Genomic DNA, 24,865 nt, shown 5'->3' with positions numbered 1-24,865 from the left:
TTATATTTCCTGTTATTGTTGAAAAATAGCAACAACATTTCACTGTATCACATAAATTTGCATGATTGTGTTCAGTGGTTTGATGTTGTGGCTGATGTCCCCAATCAAAAACAACAACCCAGACAGCAGGGGAATTGAGAAAGGACGAAGGGAGAAGAGAGGGATAGTCAAACACAGGAAACAGCTGAAATGTCAAATAACTGACAGTTTAAATGAGTTGCAATATACTGTTTTAATCTGCCCATTATTAATTCTGTTAAATACAGGAGCATTTCTGTGAAAGAAAGTCACAGATGGAGTGGAACAGATTGTGTTGTATTGCAGTTTGTCAGTCGAGAGAGAGAGAATCTGTTCTTGTATGACCAGAGAGGATTTGGGTTAAGAATACAAAAATTTTCCTGTATTACGACTCAAAAAGTCTTCATCATTATCAGCCCTCAAACCTGTGTGAGCATGTGGATGACGGTGTCCTCAGTGGTCACTACAGTTGTAAATGTTGGTATATATTTTTTCTCAGATTGAATGGGCAATAAATGGAAACCTGCACAGATATACAAACCTAGCACAGAGCTGAAAGTACACAGACAAATACTGTTAGAAAGCCGGGGCCACCAACACTGAAAGCATCCTGTCTGATAAACAGTAATAACTCTGCAGCAGTGTCTTTGTTGAGGTGGTCACAGACGTAGTTCAGATGACTTTCTGAATGGAGGCTCAGCCTACAGAGAGTTGGTGATGGAGGAGAAGGAGAACGGGCTGAACTTGTACCCAGTCCCGCTGTAGAACTTACCCTGAAACTCCACCCTGATGGACAGAAACACATGGAGATAGAGCTCAGTGAAAAGATGAGACAGCCACGAGTGTATTACACACTCCTCACAGTGTCAACAGTGTTTTACTCTCATCAGAAACAAAGGAGCTGAAATACATCAGAAAGGGTGTGATCCATCGTAACATGAATGTGTGTGTGTGTGTGTGTTTCTTACCAGTGCAGGCGGAGGGCATGTAGGAACGCTGACATTCCCTCCATCACCAGCAGGATGGAGACGGTGAGTGAAGCAAAGAGGGAGAATATGAGAACCAGAACTACAGATCCCAGCATGCCCCGCCAGGAGAGAGAGATGTGCATCACCATCACCCACAGCACATCTGACAGCTCTGATGGGAGAGTACAACAGGTCGAAACACTTAATATGCTATGCAAAACTGTGTGTTAATAAGACCATGGTCATATTTGTAACAACCAGTCATCAAATGCTTCCCAAAGCTAAGAGAAAGTTGATTTCACCTCTCAGTATTCAACGTTAACCTCGAAAACACAGTGAACATGTTCCTGCATCATGTAAAACCAGCAACAGCTGTGTGCATCACTGGAGAGCATGTGCTGATATTTCGGTTGTTCTGTACCCTCAACTCGCTGAGCACAAATCATTCTCTGGTACATCAACACAGGAAGGACATAATCTGTTTAAATTTTACCCACATGTTAAATATACACCAGCACGCCACTGTTGACTTGTCGTTGTTGTCACTGTGAACTGACAAGGTTGTTGTTGTTTTGTTCGTCAAAATGCACATCCACTCACAGGTGGAAACTGTGAAACGTGTGTGTGCTACAAGTTGTTGTTAACACTTCAACTGCTGTGTTCTGAGTTTTACTGAACATCCTACGCGTATTATTTTTTAAAAATTAATTCTGATATTCAGATTTTTTTATTGTTATGTTCTTGTTTTCTTCAGTTTAACATAAAGCAGAGATGACATTATGGAACTTAAGACATCGTCCAGCTCAGAGGAGGGGAAAGAGAGCAACATAAAATAATAAAAATAAAGAGAGAAGAAGAAAAACTAGACACTGTGTGTGTGAGAGAGAGAAAGTGTGTGTCTCACGTGCATGTGCGAGACTGAGAGCCCACAGTCTGAGGTAGGAGGCCGTATTTGAGATGCATCCAAGACAATACTCTATGGTGTGGATGGCCTGGTGCATAAACACCTCGACTGCATCAAACTCCTACAGCAACAACAACAGGATTCAACAGTGACTGAGTAACTCTGTACTTGGACACATAACAGGGACTAGTGTACATGGCAGAACACAAACTGACAGATGATGTTGATGGCATGAAAAAGAATAAAATTGCATTTGAAATAATAAAGTATTATAAAATGATATTTTGATGGAAACAAGTTGTACAGCTTTTGGCTCTTTTCTGTATAAACCACACAGAAAAGAGCGGGTTCCTGAAAAAGTCTGGAGAGCAAATAAAGCTGGACGCAGCATCTAGTTATCTTCAGATGTCTGAGGTCTTTCCTCACCTCCTCCTCCTCCTCCTCCTCCTCCTCCTGCTGTTGTCTCCTGCCTCCCTCCAGGTCTCCCAGCATGGCGTTGATGGAACTGGTGTCCGTCACTGCTGACTGATCTGTCTACACACACACACACACACACACACACACACGTAGACATTACATAAAATCAGGAATACAGTTGGATACGTTGTGTTCTCCCAGAGTTCCTTTAACCTGCTGATGAACATGTATGTTTGAGATTCGTTCCACCAGCTCTAAGTTTATCTTTATCAGTGGTGGAAGAGTACTCACATCCTTTCTTTCAGTGCAGTTATCAAGTGTGCTGAATTAAATGTAAAAGTAAAAGTATTAAAATGTACTCAAAGTATCAAAAGTACAAATACTAATACTGTATTAACACATAAGCAGCATTTTAATGTTTAAGCTCAGATAGATGGAGCTAATTTGGACTACTTCATTCACTGCTGGACATTTTAGTTTATAACAGACAATCATCATCATAATCGTTATATTGATGTATGTCCCTCTGAAATATGGTGGAGAAGAAATATAAAGTTGAAAGTGAAATGCTCAAATGTGAACTTAAAGGATAGTTCCACTGTATTTCAAACTGCTGTATTTCCCATAAATGTGGCTCTGTGAATTGTGCTAACTTTACATTCACCACCTCCATTGTCGAGTTGAAGAAGGACCTGCACAAACAGCATGTATTGGGGCCTTTGGCAGAAGCGTCACACAGTGAGACATTTCAAACACTGAGTCTGACTGGAAGTGAACAACCATTGTGTTAGGCATTATCTGGGGTGACTTCCTGGCTGATCGAAGCCTGGAACCTGCATAATTAGCTGCACGTGCCTGGTTTGTTTACATGCCTGAGGCTAACTCTAACTTTAACTGAGGAGAACTGAAGAATACCTGTGAGGGTAAAGCTATGCAACTGGACCATACCTGAAAGACAACATACCTCAGAAAACTGATGTCTCCAACTCACTCCACAACTGACTGAGGAGGTTGTTACTTCCTGTTTTATTTTGTAGTTTACCTCCTTGTTGTGTCTATTGTGCTTTACTTCCTGTCTTTTTCTTTTTCCCTCCTTTTTTCAGTCCCACCTGTGTTTCATTTGAAATTAGTTTCCCTGCATATATATATTCCTGTGTCTCCTCTGGTGAGTTGTTGGAGTTTCTGTCCTGTGGGTTATTCCCTCTGGTTCTCCAGTGTCTTCAGTGTCTGTCTTTTGACTTTTGGCTTTCCACTGCTTGGTATATCTGTTGTTGTTCCTTTGTTTCTTGTTGGACTTTAATTAAACTCCAGAGCTCTTAAAGCTAGTCAGCGTCTGCATTCTTGGGTCCAGTCTGTTGTGATCTGGAGAATGCGATTCCATCAGTGGTTACTTTGAAAGGGCCATTAACTAAAGATACAGAATAATATGGCTGAGGATTTATTGTGAATAAATGCTTTTTACTTACTGAGTGAGCGTTTTTGCTCTTTACTCAGATGGTGATTTATTCTGAGTTATTGTGAATATGTGATGCAGATAAACAGTGACAGTAATGTCAGACTGGCAAAGCAGAGAAGAGAGGAGAGAGTTAATGTCTGAGGTTGATCTGACTGAAACGTCCATTTATAATTGTGGGAAATATTCAACAGTTTGTGGATAAAAGCATCTTTGTTCTATCAAAATGAAGATATAACTGTCAGTATGTGATTATTTGCTGTGATAAACTCTCTCTTCATCTTTTAGAAGCTGTGATGAGCTCGTAGACAGCACCACTGTCCACCTTTCATTTGTGCCATCAGAATAATTTGGAAGGTGATCACATTATATATTTAACGCCCATAACACACACTTACTGCTGTGCTCTGACCCCTGTGACTGTAACACAGGTAGAGAGGCTTCCCCACTAACAAGACAGGAACTGATGCCAGAACCATGACGATCACCACTCTCTGGACGATCCACTGCAGGAGGAGAGAGAGGGGGAAGATGAGGGGAGGCTGACTGGCTGATAGATGAGTGATTTCTATCTGAAGAGAAGTGTGATTCACCTGTCCTGGGTACAGCGGCAGGGAGTCCTTGCTGTCAGTGAAGAGAAGCATGTTGATGAAGTGCAGGAGGATGCTGGGTGCCCGGTCTGACTGCCCTGGCCCATAGACCAGCCATTTGTAAATGATCAGAAACACCAAGGTAGCCGAACAGACCCATCATGAAGACCATGCTCTGGGATCAGAACCAGAAATACACTGACCCACTGACCTCTGTGTCTGCAGGCAGAGAGTGGAGACAAAGATTAAATGAAGATGAACTGAAACACTTCCTGTGAAAAAATGCAGTACATTAATGAAAGCACTCTGTGTTTTCAGTACCTGTAGTTGAAGTAGGACAGGCAGACTCCAAAGGTTATGTGAACAACTCCTATTATTATAGACATCTTCATCTTATAGGAGTTGAGAAAGGACAAGTGGTTGCTTGCTAGATGCCAGATCTACAGGAGGACAGCATCACAAGGAGAGGTGAAGAGGGGAAAATGATCAAACGAGTAGTAAAAGAAGGGAAAAGAAAAGGAGAAAAACAATGAAGAAATTGTAAAAAGAAAAAAGTATGGCAGGAAAGGCTCAAGAAAAAGACTGAAAGGAGGAGAGTAAAGAATGAGCAGAGGAGAATGGCTGGCAATAAAGAGGCGAGAGGGTCATAAAAAGGAGGAGAGAGGATAAAAAGAGAAAAACACATAGTAAAAGACATGATCAAAGGAGGAGAACAGGACACGGCAGAAGAAATAAAAGCAGAGACGTCTGGTTGTTGGACAGACAAGAAAGAAAAATTAAGGTGAAGTAAAGCGTGACAAAACCAAGCATTCGGTTATTCAAATCAGATCTTTTCTCAGTTGAATAAATGAAGGCACAGTGAGCCTGGAAAGAGGAAGGAGGAAACGTCTGAAACTGAGAGATGAGAACATGCAAACGAGTCACAAAGAGAGGAAAACTGCTTTTTTAAGGCAAAAATGTGTGTTACACAAAAACAGGAAGAGCAAGGAAAACAAAGAGAAAGAACAAGGAGGAGGTCAAGTAGAGACTTGACCAATACCGGGTCAATGCCAAAGGGGTATGGCCCCTGGAAGACGCCAGCGATGTTGGGGTCCAAACTGAGATACTGGCTCCCTCTGAGGGTTTCATCACTGTTGATACATCAGTGTTACATCATTACACACATATCATCCATACACCCGTGTGTGTGTGTGTGTGTGTGTGTGTGTGTGTGTGTGTGTGTGTGTGTGTGTGTGTTTGTTTTCCTTCTCACCTCCAGTTCATTGGTCTCAGATGCCATCCTGAGGGGAAGGTACTGAGGCCTCTGCTGAAACAGTCGTTATAGATTGCTCCAGTGTAGACTGAGAACAGGCCCATTAATAAGATCAGGTAGCGACCAGCATACACCATCCTCCACATCTACATACACAACACACACACACACACACACAGGTAAAGAAAAATGAGAAAACCCAAAATTTCAAAGCATGTTACTGCAGTAGATTTTTGAATTTTGAACATAAAAAATATGAATGCTACACAGGCTGAGAGTGAGCACTACAAAATACCTCAACTCCATAAAATCTACACAGCCTCCAACTAATACATTTACATCAGTGTTAAGTCAGCTCTGCTGTGTGTGGATCACAACCTCATTTCTACTGGGTGTGTTCTTGTTGTCCTGCAGGATCATCCAGAGAGCAGCTGCAGCCATCAGCAGACCATGACCCACATCTCCAAACATCACAGCAAACAAGAAGGGGAACGTCACCATGGTATAGACAGCTATTCACACACACACACACACACACACACACACACACACACACACACACACACACACAAATATAATCTCACATCTCAGGTCATTTGTAGTGTACAGTTACACTATGGCAGCATTTTACACAGGCGTTTTATGTGTTTGTGTGTGTGTGTGTGTGTGTGTGTGTGTGTGTGTGTGTGTGTGTGTGTGTGTGTGTGTGTGTTACCTGGATTGACCTCCCTGTATTTGGCCACTCCATAGGCTTCCACGATGCTTTGAAAAGCAGCTGTGAAAGAGTTGGTGGTGAACAGGGTGGGAGGAGGAGAAGAGGAGGAGGAGGAGGGGAGGCGGTTGTAGAAGGAGTCCACAACACTAGCACTTCTCCTCTGACAGAGAGAGAGAGACAGATAAGAGAGAAAAATCCAACTGCAGAGACGAACATATCAAACTGTGAGGAGACACAAACAGACATGGCTGACATTTAAACAAAGAAGCATTCTGCAGCTTCAGGACACTCACAAACTGAAGAACACATCAGGGGCTGCATAAACCCTGTAAATACCATTTTAATTGTCTATTTTTCCTCCACTTATCTGAGGTCAGACTGCAGTGGCAACACGCTAAGAGGTCTATTCCAGACATTCCTCTCACTAGCAATGTTTTCAAGCTCTTCCTGGTGGACCCTGAGGCGTTTCTAGGTCAGATGAGATATGTACTCTCTCCATCAAGTTTTGGGTCCACCCTAGTCTCTTCCCAGTTGGATACTCCAGGAAAAGGGAAGACACCCGGGAGCCGTCCTAACCAGATGCCCAAACAACATGAATTGGCCCCTTTCGATGCAAAGGAGCAGCAGCTCTACAACAGATGTCCAAGTTTCTCACCCTATCTCTTAGGCTGAGCTGCCCTACATAGGAAGCCCATTTCAGCCACTTGTATCCGCGATCTTGTCCTTTCAGTCACTACCCAAAGCTGGTGCTGATGCCGCACCAGTCTGTTATGTCTTAGGCTCTCTCAGGACAGTGCAGTGACCTGCTGTAGGGCATTGTGCATTATCTGGGACTTTTACTGTCAGAGGAGCCAGGACATGGAGTCAGGTTGTTAATGCTGAATGCTGTCTGTAACTTTGACTGTGCATGCGTATGTGTAGAGGTTGTGAGTTGTGACGCAAATGTTTCCCGGATGCCTAAAATAAATTTCTTGTAAAGGGAGACAAATAAAGGCTAACCACTGGCATGGGTGGACAGGTTTATGTGTCCCTGTGAAACTGTGAGTTGTGTTGTCAGGGGTTATAGCCCCTGGCAGCGTCTCCCAAGGCAAACTGGTCTCAGAGGAGGATTTCACAGAACCCAAAGAGAATCTTGAGGGACTACATGGACCTCGTGACATGCAGGGTCTGTAAGGATTCACTCCAGCTCCACTGTAGATGCCTCATAGACTTCCATAGACTGTACATACACACAGATGTGCCCAGTTGGTTTTAGTGTTTATTACAAGAAAGGGTTTGTTAATACAGTGGATTTCCATTTTTGGGTGTTTGGTTGATTTTATGGTGGTTCTGAATATTTTCATTGCACAGAGGTATTTCTGTGTGCCATATTATTCTGTGTCTTTAGTTAATGGCCCTTTCATTGTAGTTATATGCACACCAGAGCTTGTCTTTTTTCATGGGAGTGACTATAATCCAAACGTGGAAGGGCGTAGAAAATAGATGTCTGAAGAGTGACATGCTCACCGTTCCCTCAATGAGAGCGCTCTGCAGGAGCAGCAGCTTCCTGACTGGACACCAGGCCTCTGCTATCAAACATTTGTCTGTAACAGAGGGACTGCACAGGTTCAGGACTGTATGGACAGCCTTACACTTCCCCACACACACCTGCAGGAAACAGAAATATAATAATCTGTTACTGCTGTTAATGATAATATGATGTAGGTTGCCTGATGATTGAATGAATGAATCTAACCTACTTTGAAACTAAGTGAATAGTATTGAAACAACACAACACACAGAGTAAACATTATTTACCCTGATGCATACAACATATAAACAATGTCTGTATCAGCCATCATACACACTGATAAATACAGTTATATTATGATTAGTCAGTGAGGGTGATTTTAGGTAAGTTAGATTTGTGTACTGCCACCTGTGAGTATGAAGTACCTTCCACTGTGGCAGGACAGATACACAGTGAGACAGCAGCTGCTGCAGGTAACTCTCAGTCTGGGACAGCACCTAGACAGAACAGGGAAACACCAGGACTCTTCATGCTGCTGCTGATAAAGAAAAACACTGCGACATGTTGTTCTGGCACAGATTTAAAACTCACTGAACCTTTTGGGAAGTTATGTTTAGCAGTTCATAACCTTTCTGCTCCATTTGGTTTTGATAGCACACTTAAAGCTGAGGCTCATGGGAGTCCTAGTCAGAAGTGTGCTGCAGTCGTTGAATGCTGTGTTATTACAGTGGATTGTCTGCCTTACCATTTTGATATCTTCTATTCTGGTCTGCAGACCCACCAGGATCTTCTGTCCCTCCTCTGCACTCTCTGGGTAGGTAAATGTGTTGGTATGGAAACTACACAAGACAAGAGCACAACACCAAGGGAGAGATGAGATGTTGTGACACAAGCTCTCTGCCCATTGCCCCAAACATAAAACTATGACTGGGAGGAATACAGGAAGTAGAAGGAGAGGAGTTAAACAGTTCAACCCTTTGACTGATAGTACAGATCGTGTTTCCTTCAGAAATCTACAATCAGTACCACATAATAATGACGTGAAGACAGAGTTTAAGACATTAATGCAGATTTATTAAAAAGGAAAAACTGAAATATTGCAACAGCACAGTGGTGCAGTGGTTAGCACTGTCGCCTCACAGCAAGAAAAATGGCATCAACACAACTTGAGATGTTAACATGCTATCTAGGTAAAAATGGGCTTGTGTATGTATATGGATGGGGGTTAGAGGGAGACGACAGAGACTGGAGATGGATAGTAGGCGAGTGGCATAGTCGGATAATGGCAATGAGTCAGTCAAATCAGCAGGAGCAGGCGTCAGCACCAGAACAGGCTTAGAAACGCAAGCATTAGAAACGTTGGAAATTACAGCAAGCTGAGCGGCTCAGAGTGTGGTACCACAGAGCATACAGAACAATCTGTGAGTGGAGAGTTTTTATTCTGAGCATGGTGACTGAAGGAGAGCAGGTGAGCCAGGGAGAGAGAAACAGGGAAAATAAGACACAGGAAACATGAGGAGCTGTGACATTCTGTTTTTTTCTGTTTCAGGTGATTGAAAATTGCAAAAGAAAATGAACGTCAGCTTTCATCCTGTCATCCACCAAATGTGGATTTGAACGTGTCCAACACCTGTTGTATTCAACTGATTTGGCAGCCTCAGACCACTTCCTCTTCCCAAGATGAAGAAGGAGCTCAGTGGTCACTTTGGCTGTGATGATGATGTCAGTGCTGCTGTGGGCCATTTTCTCAGGCAGTGCTGAATTGAAATGTTCAATTATCCAAAAGAAAAACACAACAAAAATTATTAACAAGAGCAGTTTAACTCCTCTCGTTCTACCTCAGGCAGCAAACCTATCAATCACCCTCTGAGACTAACCAGTCACAGATTTTCTTCACTTTTTGACCGATGTTGTCGCCCCAGTAGGAGATGAGAAAGACGGTCCACTTCACCATTTCATCCTGGGATAAAAGGAAGAGCAGAAACTCATTCAGTTATTCAAAGAAAGTCTCTTAAAGACACTGCAGCTTCAAGTCTGGAGCAACCACTGATCTACAGTAGCAGAAATACCTTTATGCATCTCATTATATCATTATTCAATGGTGTTTCTTTTTTTTTTTAGAATATGACTCGATTTGTCTGTGACAGTGTGCAAACTAATCTGCACAATGAGTGAAAACACAGTGGTATGTCAGGCCAGTAGATGGCGATGTAACATGAGTCTGCAGCAAAAAGACTCTTTACTGAAATGAGGGGGAAGTTCAGGCGTAGCAGCTTCATAAGAACAGGAATAAGAGAAGAGACACTGCACAAAGTAAGAAATAAATAATTAGAAGTAGAGTCAAAATGAAAACGGGAACTGTGCAAGATTTTAAAGTCAGAAGTCCAGTCTTCTCTCACAGTATGTTCTAAACATGCAACAAATTTGATATATCCTCCACTGACATAGTGACTGGCTGCTCTCTGATCAGGTCAAAGTTGATTTGATTTGACTGGCTCCATAATGAGCCGTGAGTAAAATCCATAACTATACACAGACTGATCCACAGTAGAATAGAAACAACTGAATAAAGTCAGCTCTACCATTTCAGGTAACTCCAAATTCTCCTCCATCTCTTGGAAATCGGCGATGATATAACCTCGACAGGCTCTCCACAGCAGTCGCTCGAACGCTGACACTTTCCATGGATGGACCACCCCTGCTACAAAACTTTAAGGTGGTGAGACAAAGTGTAAATCTCTACATTATTTAGAGTTAGTGTTTTAAACTTCACCAATTTAAGATGAACCATTCTTTGATTTGAAAAAGATTGTTTGAGAGAGAGTGTATATTCCAACCTCAGGTGTACATCATCCCCATAATCCAACAGTGAGGAGGTGTCCAGAGAGGGAGGGGAAGGAGGGGGTATAACCTGGAAGTACACACACACACACACACACACACACACGTCAGTGGAACATTCAGACCAAAGATTGCAAATGTCAGACCCACACTTTCTACCTGTGACTCAGTGAAGGAATACGCCCGATTCAGCACCCTGCGATACTGACTGAGCTGGATAAACTGACTCCTCAGACTGTCCCTGTTCTTTGACACCTGAAGAGCATGAAAGAAAAATGGATTTGGACAAGGGGACAAGAACGTTGACCAGAACCAGAATCAGAGACAGAGACTACCTCAATGTAGTACAGCTACATTGAGGTGGGTGGTACGTTTCAAAGTAACACACAAGGACTGCAATGAAAATATCAGTTTTCTTATTTTTATCTACTGTATATGTGTATGTGTACATGTGGGTTTTGTGAGTGTGTGTGTGTGTAGTGTGCAGTTTAAGACACACCTCTGTCAATTCTCTGGCCAGTCGTTCACTTTCCTCTTCGATCACTGACAGCTCCCTGGGCTGAGGAGCTGATGGAGCAGGACTGGGAACAGTCAGTGGCTCGGTCAGAGGAGGAGAGAGGGAGCGACTGATCTCCTGCTCCAGGAAGGCTGGAGGGCAAGGATGGAGGGGGAAAACCAACATGACAGAGTTAGACAAGAGTGCTGCATACTGACTGAACACACTGCACACTGATTTTGGAATGTCACAGTCATCTGAACTCCACCCAGAAAAAGTTGATTAGGATTAGTCTCAGGCCTGGAATCAGGGCACATTGCTCGTTACTCACAGAAGGTCTTCTCCAGCTCCTCACATCTCCTGACCTCATTCACAAACTTCCTCTGAAACAAGTTCAGGTGAGGGTTCAGCTGGGACAGAGGGGTGGGAGGACAGACAGACACAGAGAGAAAGTCAAAACAGGAAACACACAACACCTGTAGAAATTAAACCCTTGACAAACAAACAGACAATGGTTTGTATCATTCAGAGTTACAGCAGCTGCAGTATGAGAGAATTCACCATCAGTTTACTGTAAATTGTGTTTAATCAGTAAAAGGTGGGGACTCTCAGTTTCTTTCACTTTAATGCAGCGTTAGAAAATAGAAAAAGTTCTTTAGTCTGCTCTCCATTGATCCTAGAGTGTAAACTGAATGATCTCTCAAACGTCAGTGACTCACATCTCTGAACTCCAGCAGTCCCAGCTCTCCCAGCTCGCTCACACAGTTGTAGGCTGATCCAGACTGGAGGAAGATCTGGACCAGACACATCTCTTCGCTCCGCAGCAGCGCTCCCATGACCACCACCTGCAGGAGGAGACCGTTTGTTACAATGCACAGTATGAAAGAAACAGAGGTGAAAGAGGTGAATCTCCACTCATGCTTTGTCCTCAAACACAGGAACCATCTACAGTCTGTTTTGAAAATGCTTGGAATAAACTAAAAAACATTTCTCGCCTGAACAGTTTTTCCTCCCAGTAGATACCAGGACACAGCAGCTAACTGCTGCAGTAAAGACAGTGACAGGCAGAGAGCCATGTGAAGTTCTAATCACAAACCCATGAAACCTAACTTCCTTCATGTGACCAAAGACGGGAGTCACAGTAATTCACTTTACAGAGAAGAGAGGACGAGGCAGTGAGGACGAGAAGACATGAGAGGGGAGTATTACTCAGTATGATCTGTGGTTTGCTGTGTACATCACACATGGTGGTGCTTTTGTTTTCAGTTCTAATGAGTTTGATGTCTGCATGTTGACAAAGTCTGACCCCACTTCAGAAATGACTGCACCAGCAACTGTCTAAAACGTACACTCTGTAGACCTGTCATGGCTGTGGTTTTATGACTCCACCCTAAACTTACACACATGTAGCATCCTGAGACTTAAAGCCTCTTGGACCCATCATGTAAACCCAACAGGAAGTCAGCCATTTTGAATTTGCTGTGCAATTTTTGCACAGTTTTTGCCATTTCCAAACATTGTTGAGAATGAATTAAAGACACAGCTTCTGAGTTTTTGTTGGAGGGTGTGTCTGTGGCAAATTTCAGTGTCTCGCCATGAAGCAGGAAGTTGCTCTAACTCAAAGGTACATTGACCAATCCATCCCAAACTTTACACGTATGATCAGGGTCCCGGCTTGAACACATCTACATGCCAATGATCAAGCATAGTCACAGCGCCACCTACTGGCAACAGGAAATGTCATGTTTTGTGATGACCCAATGGCTACCACTGTCCCGGTGGTTGTGGGGTCCAAGTGCACTCAATAATCTCATCCACCGCCAGCCATATACAGTTCAGTATATTTATTTATCTTAATGCCATATACAGTCCAGTATACTCAGTATATTTATCTTAATTCATTCTTATTCTATTCTATTTATATTTTGTGTCATTTGCAAACTGTCCTGTGTGCTGCTTCTGTCTGTATAAGCTGCTGGAAACTTAATTTACCTGAGGGAGTCATCCCAAAGGGATCAATAAAGTCTGTCTACGTCTAAGGGCCCAGTAATTGCTGCTTGCAGCTGAAATAGTAAAATTACTATTCATAGCAGTCATAGCAGCAATCTTTTTTAGCAAATGTTGAATTTACAAATGCTCTAGTGATATTGTAATACAGCCAATCAGGATTCAACAAGACCCCCTCCAGACCCTGAAGCTCCCTGTATTTACCTGGTCTAATAATGAAATTATATATGGTAACCATTCAGACGTCACTTAAAAACAAATCCCCTCAGACATAACTATGTGAAAAAATATTTGTGTATTTTACTTTTAATATGTGTTCATGGTGTTACAGTAAAAGGTGATCTGGAGACAGTTTTTTGTTTTTGCTTGTTTTATTTTGTTTTTTAATTGCAAAATAAGAACAGATCGGCAAACATGAAGACTGTGATAAAATAATATAAATGTTATAAATGTCAAGATAAACATACATTACATAATGATAAGAAAAGACAAGACAGAGTCAAATGCATTTAAGGCAAAATTCATCAATTAGCTGTTTGTGGGGGAAAAGAAGATTCCTACAGTTTTATAGATTTCCTTTCTTCTCTTATGTTTTTTCTTTTTAAATTTTCTTTTCTTTAACAGAGGTAAGTAAAGGTGGATGAGGGGGAAAGGTTATAATAAATTACTGATATGATTTTTCTCCTGCTCAGCTCTGTGAATACTTCTGGAAGTACTGCTAAAGGCCTCCTGTATATAAACATCATGTTGGCCTCAACTAACTTTATTTAAACAAATACAGTTTTAAAACAATAAATAAATAAAACGTGAATTTAAATATTTGTTTCTCTTTCTTTGTCTGTTATAAATCCTGAAGTCTACGTGCACCGTTAAACGCGTGGGGAGGGGTGAGAGGGAGGGGAGGTTTATCGTGCTGAGTACTACTGTCCTAATCCGATCTTAGAGGATAGAGGCTTAGTGGAACCTCAGGTTTGGTTGACCACAAATATTAGCTGAGAGAGGAAACATCCAGACAACCAGGACCTTCTGTTCGCACACAGTTTTATTATTTCCCCGATTTAACTCATCTTCATGTCCGCGGCTCTGACAGCTGACCCCCGGTCAGTTATCATCCTGCTTTAATTCAAGGAGCCACTCGTCTCCACCTCCACCGAGCTGCTCAGGAGGCCATTTTAATATCTGCCGTAGGCAGGAGGAGGCATTGTTGATCGCTGTCTTCTGTTACCCATCTGATTATCCACATTCTGTTTGAACCACAACCTTGTGAGGATGAAGGACCGATTGGCGCAGCTGAAGGAGGTAGGCAGACTTTACCACAGGATCATCAGGTTCAGGTTCACTCCGAGGAACACCTGTTGACAGCACAGGCCTTCATGTGCCTCCTGATTACTTTCAGTAATGTGTTTTTTAAGAGTAGGCTACTGTGCCTGCAGTATATGTCTGTGTCTAATGTCAGCAGTATGAAATCACCAAATCACTGCATGTTCAACACATATAAAAACAGAAATACTAGAAATATAAGAAGCAGCAGATTAGACACAGGACAGGAGCTTCTCTTCAAATATAAACTGAATCTGAAATGGCTCTGGTTTATTTGTAAATATTTGACAATAGGTATCACCTGGTGATCTGTGATATCCAGTTTTATTGTTGCTGATGAATGTGACACTCAGTAGTTAAAGATCAGTGGAGTCTGAAACGTGCAGCGCCACGCATTCATTTAACCTGTAGGTGTCCTCAGATGACAGCAGCAGCACCCAGAGCTGCGGGTGAACTGAACCACTGTCACAGGAAACTGTGGCTGAGTGGAGCTAGAAGTCAGTATGGAGAGGTGACCGAGTAATGTTGTGTTACTTTATGACAGGATTCTGTCACTGTGTGATTTTACTGCATAAATCAGGTGCCAAGAAGATCTGATCAGCACAGACCTCATTCTTACTGTGTGAATAATAATTACTATGTTCCTTATTAAACATTAAATATTAGCCATGTTTGATCCACCTTCATCTAAATGTAGTAGTGTAGAGATAGAAGCCTTCAACAGCTGTGAATCTGACAAAGGTACGTTTGTTTTCTACTCCAGCGTACCTGTTAGAAGCTGCTGCAGCGCTGGACCAACACACCTGCTAGGAGCAAATATTCAAAAGCACAGACCCATGAAACATCCCTGACCTCACAGTAACATTTATTAAAGTGTAAAACCACAGTGTGTTTAACATTACACAGTAAGAAAGAGGTCTGTGAGCTGATTCCCAGCCCTGTACCTGCTTGGAAAGTGAATATTGCCTCTTAACCCCTTCAGAATATTTGTTGGGTTTTTTTTCTATATTTTAAAGATACTGGCGCTAGTGGAGGATACTAAATGTGCTGTAGTTATTCTCAGGTTCAGTTTTGACCCACTTTTTTGTTTGTGTTTAACAGAAGAGTGATGCTGGAGGAGACGACATTGCGGTCCCTGTGGAGAATGAGGCTTTTATGGATGATTTCTTTGCTCAGGTATGTTGTCTGTTTGTGTCCATGTGTTCCTCACTTTTCTAAAGGGAAATTCTTGATTGCTGATCTCTCTCTCTCTCTCTCTCTCTCTCTCTCTCTCTCTCTCTCTCTCTCTCTCTCTCTCTGTGTGGTGTGTGTGTGTGTTTCAGATTGAAGATATCCGCATCAGCATCGACAAGATTGATGAGAGCGTCACAGAGATCAAAAAAGTCTACTCCACCATCCTGTCAGCCCCGACATCTGATCAGAGTAACTGCCTCTGACGCACACACACACACACACACTTACACTCACACTCACACACACTTACACTCACCGGCCACTTTATTAGGTCCATCTGTTCAACTTCTCATGACCACAGTGTAGTGGTTTCTTCAGCATGACAGTGAGTTCACTGAACTAAAAGTGGCCTCCAGATCTCAATCCAGTAGAGCACCTTTGAGAGAACCTTTGAGATGTGGTGGAACGAGAGATTCACATCATTAATGTGCAGCCGACAAATCTGCAGCAGCTGTGTGATGCTGTGTTATCATGTCAGTATGGACCAAAATCTCTGAGGAATGTTTCAAGCTCCTTGTTGAATCTATGCCATGAAGAGTTAAGGCAGTTCTGAGGGAAAAAGGGGTTCAACCAAACACCAGCAAGGTGTAGCTAATATGAGTATATGTTAAATATATTTACTCTTGCTGGTAATGATCTCCCTCTGTTCTTACTCTCTCTCTTTCAGAAACACAGGATGACCTTGAAGCCCTCACCAATGAAATCAAGAAGTCGGCCAACAACGCTAGAAACAAACTGAAGAGTCAGTATTTATTTATTTATTTATTACCTTTTAACAGAATGGAGTAATGGAGTGTTTGTGTTGTATTTCTGTTGTCTTGTGTTATCAGGTATTGAGCGCCAGCTGGAGTCAAACACAGATGAGAGGGCCTCAGCTGACCTCAGGATACGCAAGTCACAGGTCAGACAATACACCTTTAAAATAACCAGAAATTAACCCGACATGTTCATTATGAGGTTAGAGCTGAAATGTTGTAACACTTCTGGAGGAGGTGAAACTTCACAGCCTGCAACATCCAACGTTTACAGTGATATCTGTGAATAAGATTTAGACAACTAGAAATGCTTGGATGAGAATAAGGGAAACCACAAAGGAGAAAACTGCTGATTTACTGAGAAACAGCACTGTGTACACGGTGTTTACGTTCGCTTCTTTTTTGAATATATCATATACAGTACTCATCATGTTTCATATTAAATGTGACCAACTCAAAGCTCTGACTGTATTAGACTACACTGTCACCCAGTGTGGCTGACTGATGACTTTCTGGTGAATTTATCGACCATTGACATGATGAAGCTCTTAAGTTGAGCTCTCTGGGTGTGTGTAAATGTTTAAGAAAGAAGACTATTCTTAACCTTAACCAGCTGTACTTCATATTATAGCACAGATCTCATTACTCTGTAATTTAACAAATTAAAATAATAATCACTCTGTTCCCTATTAAACATTAAAGTATAGCCATGTTTGATCCACCTACATCTATATATTGTAGTGCTACATTACTTTATTACAATACATTGTCAGAGTTTTTCCTCTTTGGATCACAATAGAAACTTTCCACAGCTGTAAATCTGACAAAGGTACGTTTGTTTTCTACTCCAGCGCACGCTGTTATGAAGCTGCTGCAGTAGCTGGACCAACACACCTGCTAGGATCCAATATTCAAGAGTGTTATAGATTTTAGGGGTTTATCTGCACCTGGCCCCAGGATAGTTCAACTCAGTGGTTTGCTGGTGGAACATGAAGACCACTGTATTTCTTTTCTTTTGTTTAATAAGGTGAAGTTCGGAGATTGGGTATCTGACAGAAAATAGAAATAACGCATGATATCAGTCATATGGCACAATCCAACATTTCAAAGAGGTATTAAATACTAATCTTAACAAGTCACACTAAAATAACTAACCAGTAATGCAGCACGAAGATGGTCACATTTTTAAATGATTTAAAAGACTCTTGTTCATTTTCTGATATGTTTCATGATATTTCCATTAAACACTGACCTGTGTTTTGAAGTCAGTTAACAGGGAATCTGCACTTTTCATTTCCCCAGCATGCTATTCTGGCCAAGAAGTTTGTAGAGGTGATGACAAAGTACAACGAGGCTCAAGTTGACTTCAGAGATAAGAGCAAAGGACGAATCGCCCGACAGCTGGAGATCAGTGAGTCACAGCTGATTAACACACGCTACAATCAGACAAGAGGACGATGTTATCACAAACATCAAACTGTGCTGATGGACACGTTGCTGGTGTTGAGCAGAAACACTTCAGACATCTGCAGCTTCATCAATCAGTTTTCACATCACATGAAAACCTTCACATTTTATAACTACTTCACATGTCCATTATAAAGTGTCAGATGATGTTATTACTCCTTCAGACGTGAGCTGGTGGTCTGATTGGGCCTATGTGCCACAGCATTTAGTCATTTTTTACACTGAGCCATGACAGATCTCATAAAGGCCACGTGGTAAGGGTATCCATACAGGCCTACTGTTACATGTCAGTTTTTACCTGCAAGTACAGATTACCAACTAAACTGTGTGGTTGTATAATTATTACTAATAATCAACAAACTTGCAGGAGAGGACTCAGGCTAGCTTCCCTGTCATCTGCTGTCAGAGTGTGTTTGATATTTTGTCCTGGCTTTCAGACGTTTGGGGTCAATGTCTGTCCATCTATGATTTTAAAAACACTTAATTTGATCTAAAACAGCTTTTTAACTGTCATGTCTGCCCATCACAGCTGGGAAAGCAACGACTGATGAGGAACTGGAAGAGATGCTGGAGGGAGGAAACTCAGCCGTCTTCACTGCTGGGGTAAGACTGACATTACTACCACTGTAATTTGTTCTCTGTTGATCTATTTCTGATTTTGTATTTTCTCTTTGAATGTATTTTCATTGTCCTGCTGACTATTTTATCTTCTTTTGTTACTGTGCTCCCCCAGATTACGGAGTCTAAAATCAACCAGCAGGCCCTGAATGAGATTGAGGCTCGTCACAAAGACATCATGAGGCTGGAGAGCAGCATCAAAGAGCTCCACGACATGTTTGTTGATATCGCCATGTTGGTTGAGAACCAGGTACACACACACACACACACACAGCTGAGAGCTGAGTTTTGAAACTGTAAAGTTATGAACAGCTCTCTCTTAACATGACACCACATTTGATGCAGTTGTTTTAAGTCTGTGCTGCAGCCACAAAGGGATTTCTAAACGTGAGATAAAGAGAGGGTTATATTGGCTGTGTCCAAAATCACTCACTCATTCACTCCCCTCTATTCACTATTGAGGGAGTTTTATGCAGAGGACTATACAGTGAGCTCATCTGCAAAATGTTCAAACACTCAGGACTCAGGTTGTTTTTTCTGCTCCAGTAATCTCGTCACAATTAAACATGTCAGATAAACATCAGAGTTTGCTGCTGACTTCTATTAAATCAGATTTGAGGCATTTAATTGCTCTTGAATGTCAGTTTATGTGTTTCTGTTTTGTCTTAATACATTTAATGTTTTATATAAAAAGCTCTTTTAATTGTCTTGTTGAAATGTAAAGTAAGTAAAGTTAATTTGTATGTGAATGCTCTGCAGTCACAGTAGTATCATTTAAAAACCAGCACCATAAAAACAGAAAGGGAGACACACACACAAGCGAACATAATAAACACAAAATCAAAGCACAAATTCCTGTCTAAACAAGTGAGTTTTTAGCTGCCTTTCTTGGCCAATACCAAGAAAGCAGCCAAAATCTAGCAGGAGGCGCACAGGGTGAGTTTATTCAGCACAGACATGGATGTAATGGCCTGCTCTAACAGTCCCATACTTGATGGAGTTTTCTGAAGGCTTTAGTTCCGTCTGATAACCTTTTCATATGTAACAGAAATATATTTACTGAATGAGGACCAGGGCTAAGTTTTCAGGCCACTTGTGATCTCCTAACCTATTTCCATGATTAAATCCAGTGGTGTGTGTAGAGTGATAAAAAAATGGCCACAGTTACTTTTTCAGTGTTCTGCACAGTCAGCACAGCAGCAGTTCATGTGGACTGAATCACATGTGACAAACCTCTGTGTATTAACACTGAGTCTTAAAAGATGCGTGGATGTGAAGAGTGGGTGAGGGGCTGTTCAACAGCTTTGGAGCTAAGATCTGAAAGGCACAATCACCCAGTCACTCCAAATCACAGTTACGTGGAATCATAAGAAGACCACTACCTGAGGAAGTTTTAAAATGAAATCTAAACTTGACTGGAAGTTGGTGCAAAAGCTTTAAAAGTGGGGTGATGTGTGATGATTTCTGAGTGTGGGTTAGAAGCTGTGCGGCAGCATTTTGCACAGATCGGAGGGGATTAACAGAAGAGATGAAGGCGTGGACAAGCATCTCCAAGTCACTTCTTGAGACAACAGTGTTGAGTTTAACAATGTTTCATAAATGGAAGAAACAAGATCGGGTCAGAGACTTGACATGAGACTCGAAAGTCATAGATTGATCAAAAATGACACCGATGTTCTGAACGTTAGAACGTTAGGTGGAAGAAAAAGACCCAAACCTCTGCTTGACTTGAGCACTTATGCCTTCAGGAGCAATAATTACACATTCTGTCTTGTCGGAGTTGAGTTGCAAAGGTTTGTGTTGCAGTTCTGCTCTGTCTCTCTCTGTCTTTTCCACTCTCTGTGTGAATGCAGTGCATGATGGGATATATCAGTTGCTGCTTGTCATGATGCATTATGGGATACTACGAGTCCATTATATAGGGTATAATAATTCTCACTATACGTCCGGGCAGCACTACAAAATCGCGGTATAGTGAGTAGTGAGTGATTTCAGACACAGCCCTCGTCTTTTTTTGTGGTTTGATTTAGGTTTTTATTAAAGGAAACATCCACTGCTTCAGAGCAGTTTTACTTACTGTGACAAGAGTTTTGAAAATTTGAAGTATTGAGAAACCTTCATGGCACTTTGATTTTTTACTTTGTTGGTCTGCAATCTGATGTCATGACACAACACGGACTAAAACACACATCAACACATCTTTATTGATTAAATAATGTGAAAGAATCAGCTTGTTAAACAATAAGAAGACAAGACCATGCAGTGTAAGAGTCTCCACTGTGATTCTGAATGGCCACAATCAGACAACGTCTGAATATGTTACAATATCATATATTTATAAACACGCTGCGATCAGTCACTATGGCTGTTCTAACAGTAAGATGAGCAGCTGATCCCAGAGCTGTGCAGGAGAACTGACCTGACAGTCATTATGGAGAGGAGAGTCCACCTCTGTCAGTCCTCCAGGCTGGACATTAGATCATAAAACTGCTCACATGTTTGACAAAGTGAAGTCAGTCAACACAACACAACACATTTCCACTGCCAGTGTTAGCATCACAAACATATACATCCTCCTTGTTAATTGTCTGTCTGTCTCTTCTCTTACATCCCTCCATCTGGGACCACGCACCTCCAGGGAGGCATGATTGACAGGATTGAGAGCAACATGGACCAGTCGGTGGGCTTTGTAGAGAGGGCAGTGGCCGATACCAAGAAAGCAGCCAAATTCCAGCAGGAGGCGCGCAGGGTGAGTTTATTCAGCACAGACATGAGTGTAATGGCCTGCTCTAACAGTCCCATACTTGATGGAGTTTTCTGAAGGCTTTAGTTCCCTCTACTGTAAGCCAGTAAAAATAATAAGAATACATTAGCTGAAGCAGTATAATTGAAAAAGAGTAACATTTGGACTAATATTTGTATCTGAACATTTGATAGGATTCCTTTTATTTCATGTCTGTTTCTATATTCACACATAATAAATATCATAAATTTAGTTCATTTTCCATGTAAATTAAGTTTTAAAGTGTTAACAAAATGAACTTTTAATAAATTCCACTTGGCTGTAAGTAGTCACTGATAAATGTGTCTTACTACTACATCAGCTGTTTTACTCTGAAGTTAGGACTAGACACTTCTGTAGTTTAATCTTGACATAAGGGACCTAGTCTTGAACCATCTGCTTTTAGCCATTTGTCCCTCCTCAAATTGGTGTTAACTCAAACGAAGTTGTGCTCAGTTTTGGATTTGTTTTGAGTGAATGTAAGTACAAAGTTGTAGGGGAGGGTCCTTTAACAACATCTTCTTTGCATCCTTTTCCCCTGTTCTTCAGAAACAAATGATGATCTTCTGCTGCTGTGTGATTCTGGCCATCATCCTCGGGTCATTTGTCTACAGCTTCATCAAATAGAAAACCTGCATGAGGCTGCTCACCAGCTGAATCCACGCAGTAGAGGATGTTCTCAGGTGGTCACAAAACACAGCAGGGCTCACTTCACTGTCGTTTCAACTCATTCAAAATAGAAATTAACCTTCTCAGGGTGCTCCACATGTAAATTCAGGTTCAGTGCAGTTTCCCCTCAGTATCCACTCTCCTGTCCTGAAAGGTCTTCGTAAAAATCTTAACATGACCCCACAGCATTTAAATTGAATTTATCTGCCTCATACATATTTAGGTGAGCATTCATGGATGGCTGCAGAATTTATAGAGGGCCATATGATGGCAGCGTTAAACAAAGCAGGGGTTAAAAATCAGTCACCCTTCAATGCAGTGCAGGCACTTCAGAATGACCATTGTTGAACTATCAGACCAATAGCTCCAACAAAAACCCTAAACATTATATCATAAATGTGACATCTGTTGTAGAGCTGTTATACTGAATTGTGTTAGGTTGTATAGGTGTATCTAATGAAGTGAAATATCAGCTAGAAACTGTCAGGGTAAACAGTCAAACAAAATGCTTGATACACAATGAGCAGTCATTTGTCCATTTAGATACATCTGACATCTTTGGCTCTGACCTCAGTCTGATTACTGTTTTAGTATTTGTATGAATCCAATGACGTTAGGTGCAGGTTCTGTTTCTGCTGGTGGATATTGGTAGGACTTTTCAAGAGTGTTGATTTTAGATTAGCTAAATCTGCAGAGGTAAAATGTGGAAAACCTGACCAGATGGCAGCACTGGATGAAAGGTCACAGGGTCACCAAGATATTTACAGTTCTGTGTTCAAGGGCGATGAGCAAATCTCATCTCAGTCTCGCCCCCAATCTCTGTTATATCTCTTGTTTTATTAATTTCTTTGTCCACTTTTTTCATATGAAAAGATTTCTTCATTTGTAGGCCACTGAAAGATTCCTTACAAAGCTGTCAAATCTGAATGAACTACTATCTCAGGTGATGCAATAGCTGTCAGGATCTGCCCTCACAGAAGGTTGTTAAACCCAAGAAACAACTTAAATGTGGTATTTGGAATGAATAGCGGTGGCTGTGAGGTGAAAGTAACCCAGCCTCTGACAGATCTCCCTGTAGCAGGAGTACCACACTGCCTGTCATCATGATGCATCTCTATGAAGTCAGTATCGTAAGTATTGAGACAGCTGTCGTTATTCTTTTGTACCTTTGTCTATGATTTGTGTTATGATGTGGAAACCATACCACTGTGCCAATACTTATGCTATCGACTGCATCTAATGATACAATTCATATCATGTTGTGGAGAAGAACCTGCTATGACTCCGTAGTGGGGCTTTAATCAAATCATTTTCAAATCAGTTTAAAGAAGAAAGTCACGTTCCTTAAAGAATCACATACTGGAGTGCTGATATTAAACTGATAAAAGATTATTGATGGTAGATGCTGCATGACCCAAGAATATGAGTAAATTTAGAAGGTGTTAGATTAGAAATGGAAATAAACACAGACTGGCTTTATTTGGTTACACTTACACTGCCTTGGAGGTGTTTTTACTGCATCAGATCTATGTTCTTTGTGTATTTATTACCAAAATTGCTTTCATTTTTAATATAATTTTGTGTTTTCCCACCTCTCTTTTATAAAAGGACTAGAGCTGTATTTCCAAAGATGTTCTTGTTTCATGCCATGGCTTGACTCTGGTTGGTCTTTGACGTTTGCATCCTACCTCTTTGTTCTAGATCCACAAATACACTCAGCTACAGACACTGACAATGCACCGGATAAAACAAATGTCCCGAAAATAAGATAACATGACATCTCTCCTGACTTGCATGTAGGATCGCCTGTTCTGCAGGTTTCCACCAGGCTAAATGGAGATGTAAAATCATAAAAGTCTTAAAATCTTATAATAATTAAAAAATAATATATGCTGGGTATGACGTGTGGAAACAATTAAGGGGGCAGGTTGGAAATTAGGCAGGACGACTGGTCAACCATGGTTCACCTGTTAAATTGTGTGACACTTAATAACATAGTGAGCTTGTGTGTGTTTTTTCTGCATTATTTACAGCCTATGACTTGTAGCAGTTTATATGGGAAGTTATACTGTTATTTTAAAAAAACACGTCTTTTGTAGCTCTGTCCACCTGTTGGAGAAAATAAAATTAATCTGTTAATTATTTGGCTTATGATTAATCATACACTTTACAGCGTTCGTAAGGCGCGTCAGTTTAACTTGTTCCTCTCGCTTGCCGTATTTTAGCTGCGCGTGTTTGAAAGACAAGTCACTGCCTCCAATCACAAGAGTCATGCAACATTGTCCAGCCAATCCACAACAGTTTGTTCAAAGTGCACTTCCATTTATGGAACGGCAGGCACTTCCTCGTTGAGGTGAAGGCATCAAAACGTGCCTCTTCGATGTGAGTCTTTGGGAAGGGAAACACAGGACGCAGAAGACGTCACACGTCTCGGACCAGTGGAGGCGGTTGGAAGCGCACGGACTTGTGTGAATATGGGGGTAAGGATTGTAAAACGAATCATTTTAGAGCAATAATGGTTATTTCTGACTAATGACCAGATATATTGGGAAATGGGGTGGTGGTTACTGTGTTGTATCATTGCGTGATTGGCTACTTCTCTTGACTGAGAGCGTGTTTGTCCACTAATTAACGTCATTGGGCCATATTAACCAATAAAGTATAAGGTCGTTTTCGAATTGTGCTGTTATTGGTAGCTTGCCAGCTCCCTCGTACACTTATTGGACATTCTTGTCCAATCACAGTTTACAAATCTTTCATGTGACTGACACTGCTGTAGTCCAATGAACGCATCGCCGACTTATCTGTGATTGGTCCAATGTACTTTTATGGGCGGGACATGTTGATGTT

The 24,865-nt window shown here is 41.5% G+C and overlaps 2 protein-coding genes and 1 pseudogene across 2 annotated transcripts; 1 reads left to right on the top strand and 2 right to left on the bottom strand.

The window, feature by feature from the left end:
* Position 1: 1 nt before the first annotated feature.
* On the bottom strand, positions 2-9,570 carry LOC127138949 (V-type proton ATPase 116 kDa subunit a 3-like; annotated as a pseudogene).
* LOC108872948 (V-type proton ATPase 116 kDa subunit a 2-like) lies at positions 9,412-10,735 on the bottom strand (the record flags this gene model as incomplete). Its single annotated transcript, XM_018660879.2, has 3 exons — positions 9,412-9,787; positions 10,410-10,536; positions 10,665-10,735. Coding segments are annotated over 3 exons (303 nt in total), but the record flags the coding sequence as incomplete, so codon positions are not given.
* A 3,404-nt stretch (positions 10,736-14,139) lies between these two features.
* Positions 14,140-22,330, top strand: stx3a (syntaxin 3a). Its single transcript, XM_018660862.2, has 10 exons — positions 14,140-14,470; positions 15,593-15,667; positions 15,814-15,913; positions 16,392-16,466; positions 16,555-16,625; positions 17,782-17,890; positions 18,476-18,549; positions 18,680-18,814; positions 21,203-21,313; positions 21,896-22,330. The coding sequence occupies exons 1-10, from the start codon at positions 14,441-14,443 to the stop codon at positions 21,971-21,973; spliced, it is 858 nt and encodes a 285-aa protein (XP_018516378.1). The 5' UTR covers positions 14,140-14,440; the 3' UTR covers positions 21,974-22,330.
* Positions 22,331-24,865: the final 2,535 nt, after the last annotated feature.

The sequence above is a fragment of the Lates calcarifer genome, linkage group LG5 (genome assembly GCF_001640805.2).
Source record: "Lates calcarifer isolate ASB-BC8 linkage group LG5, TLL_Latcal_v3, whole genome shotgun sequence".
NCBI lineage: Eukaryota > Metazoa > Chordata > Actinopteri > Centropomidae > Lates > Lates calcarifer.
This window is presented reverse-complemented; position numbering and strand designations above follow the sequence as displayed.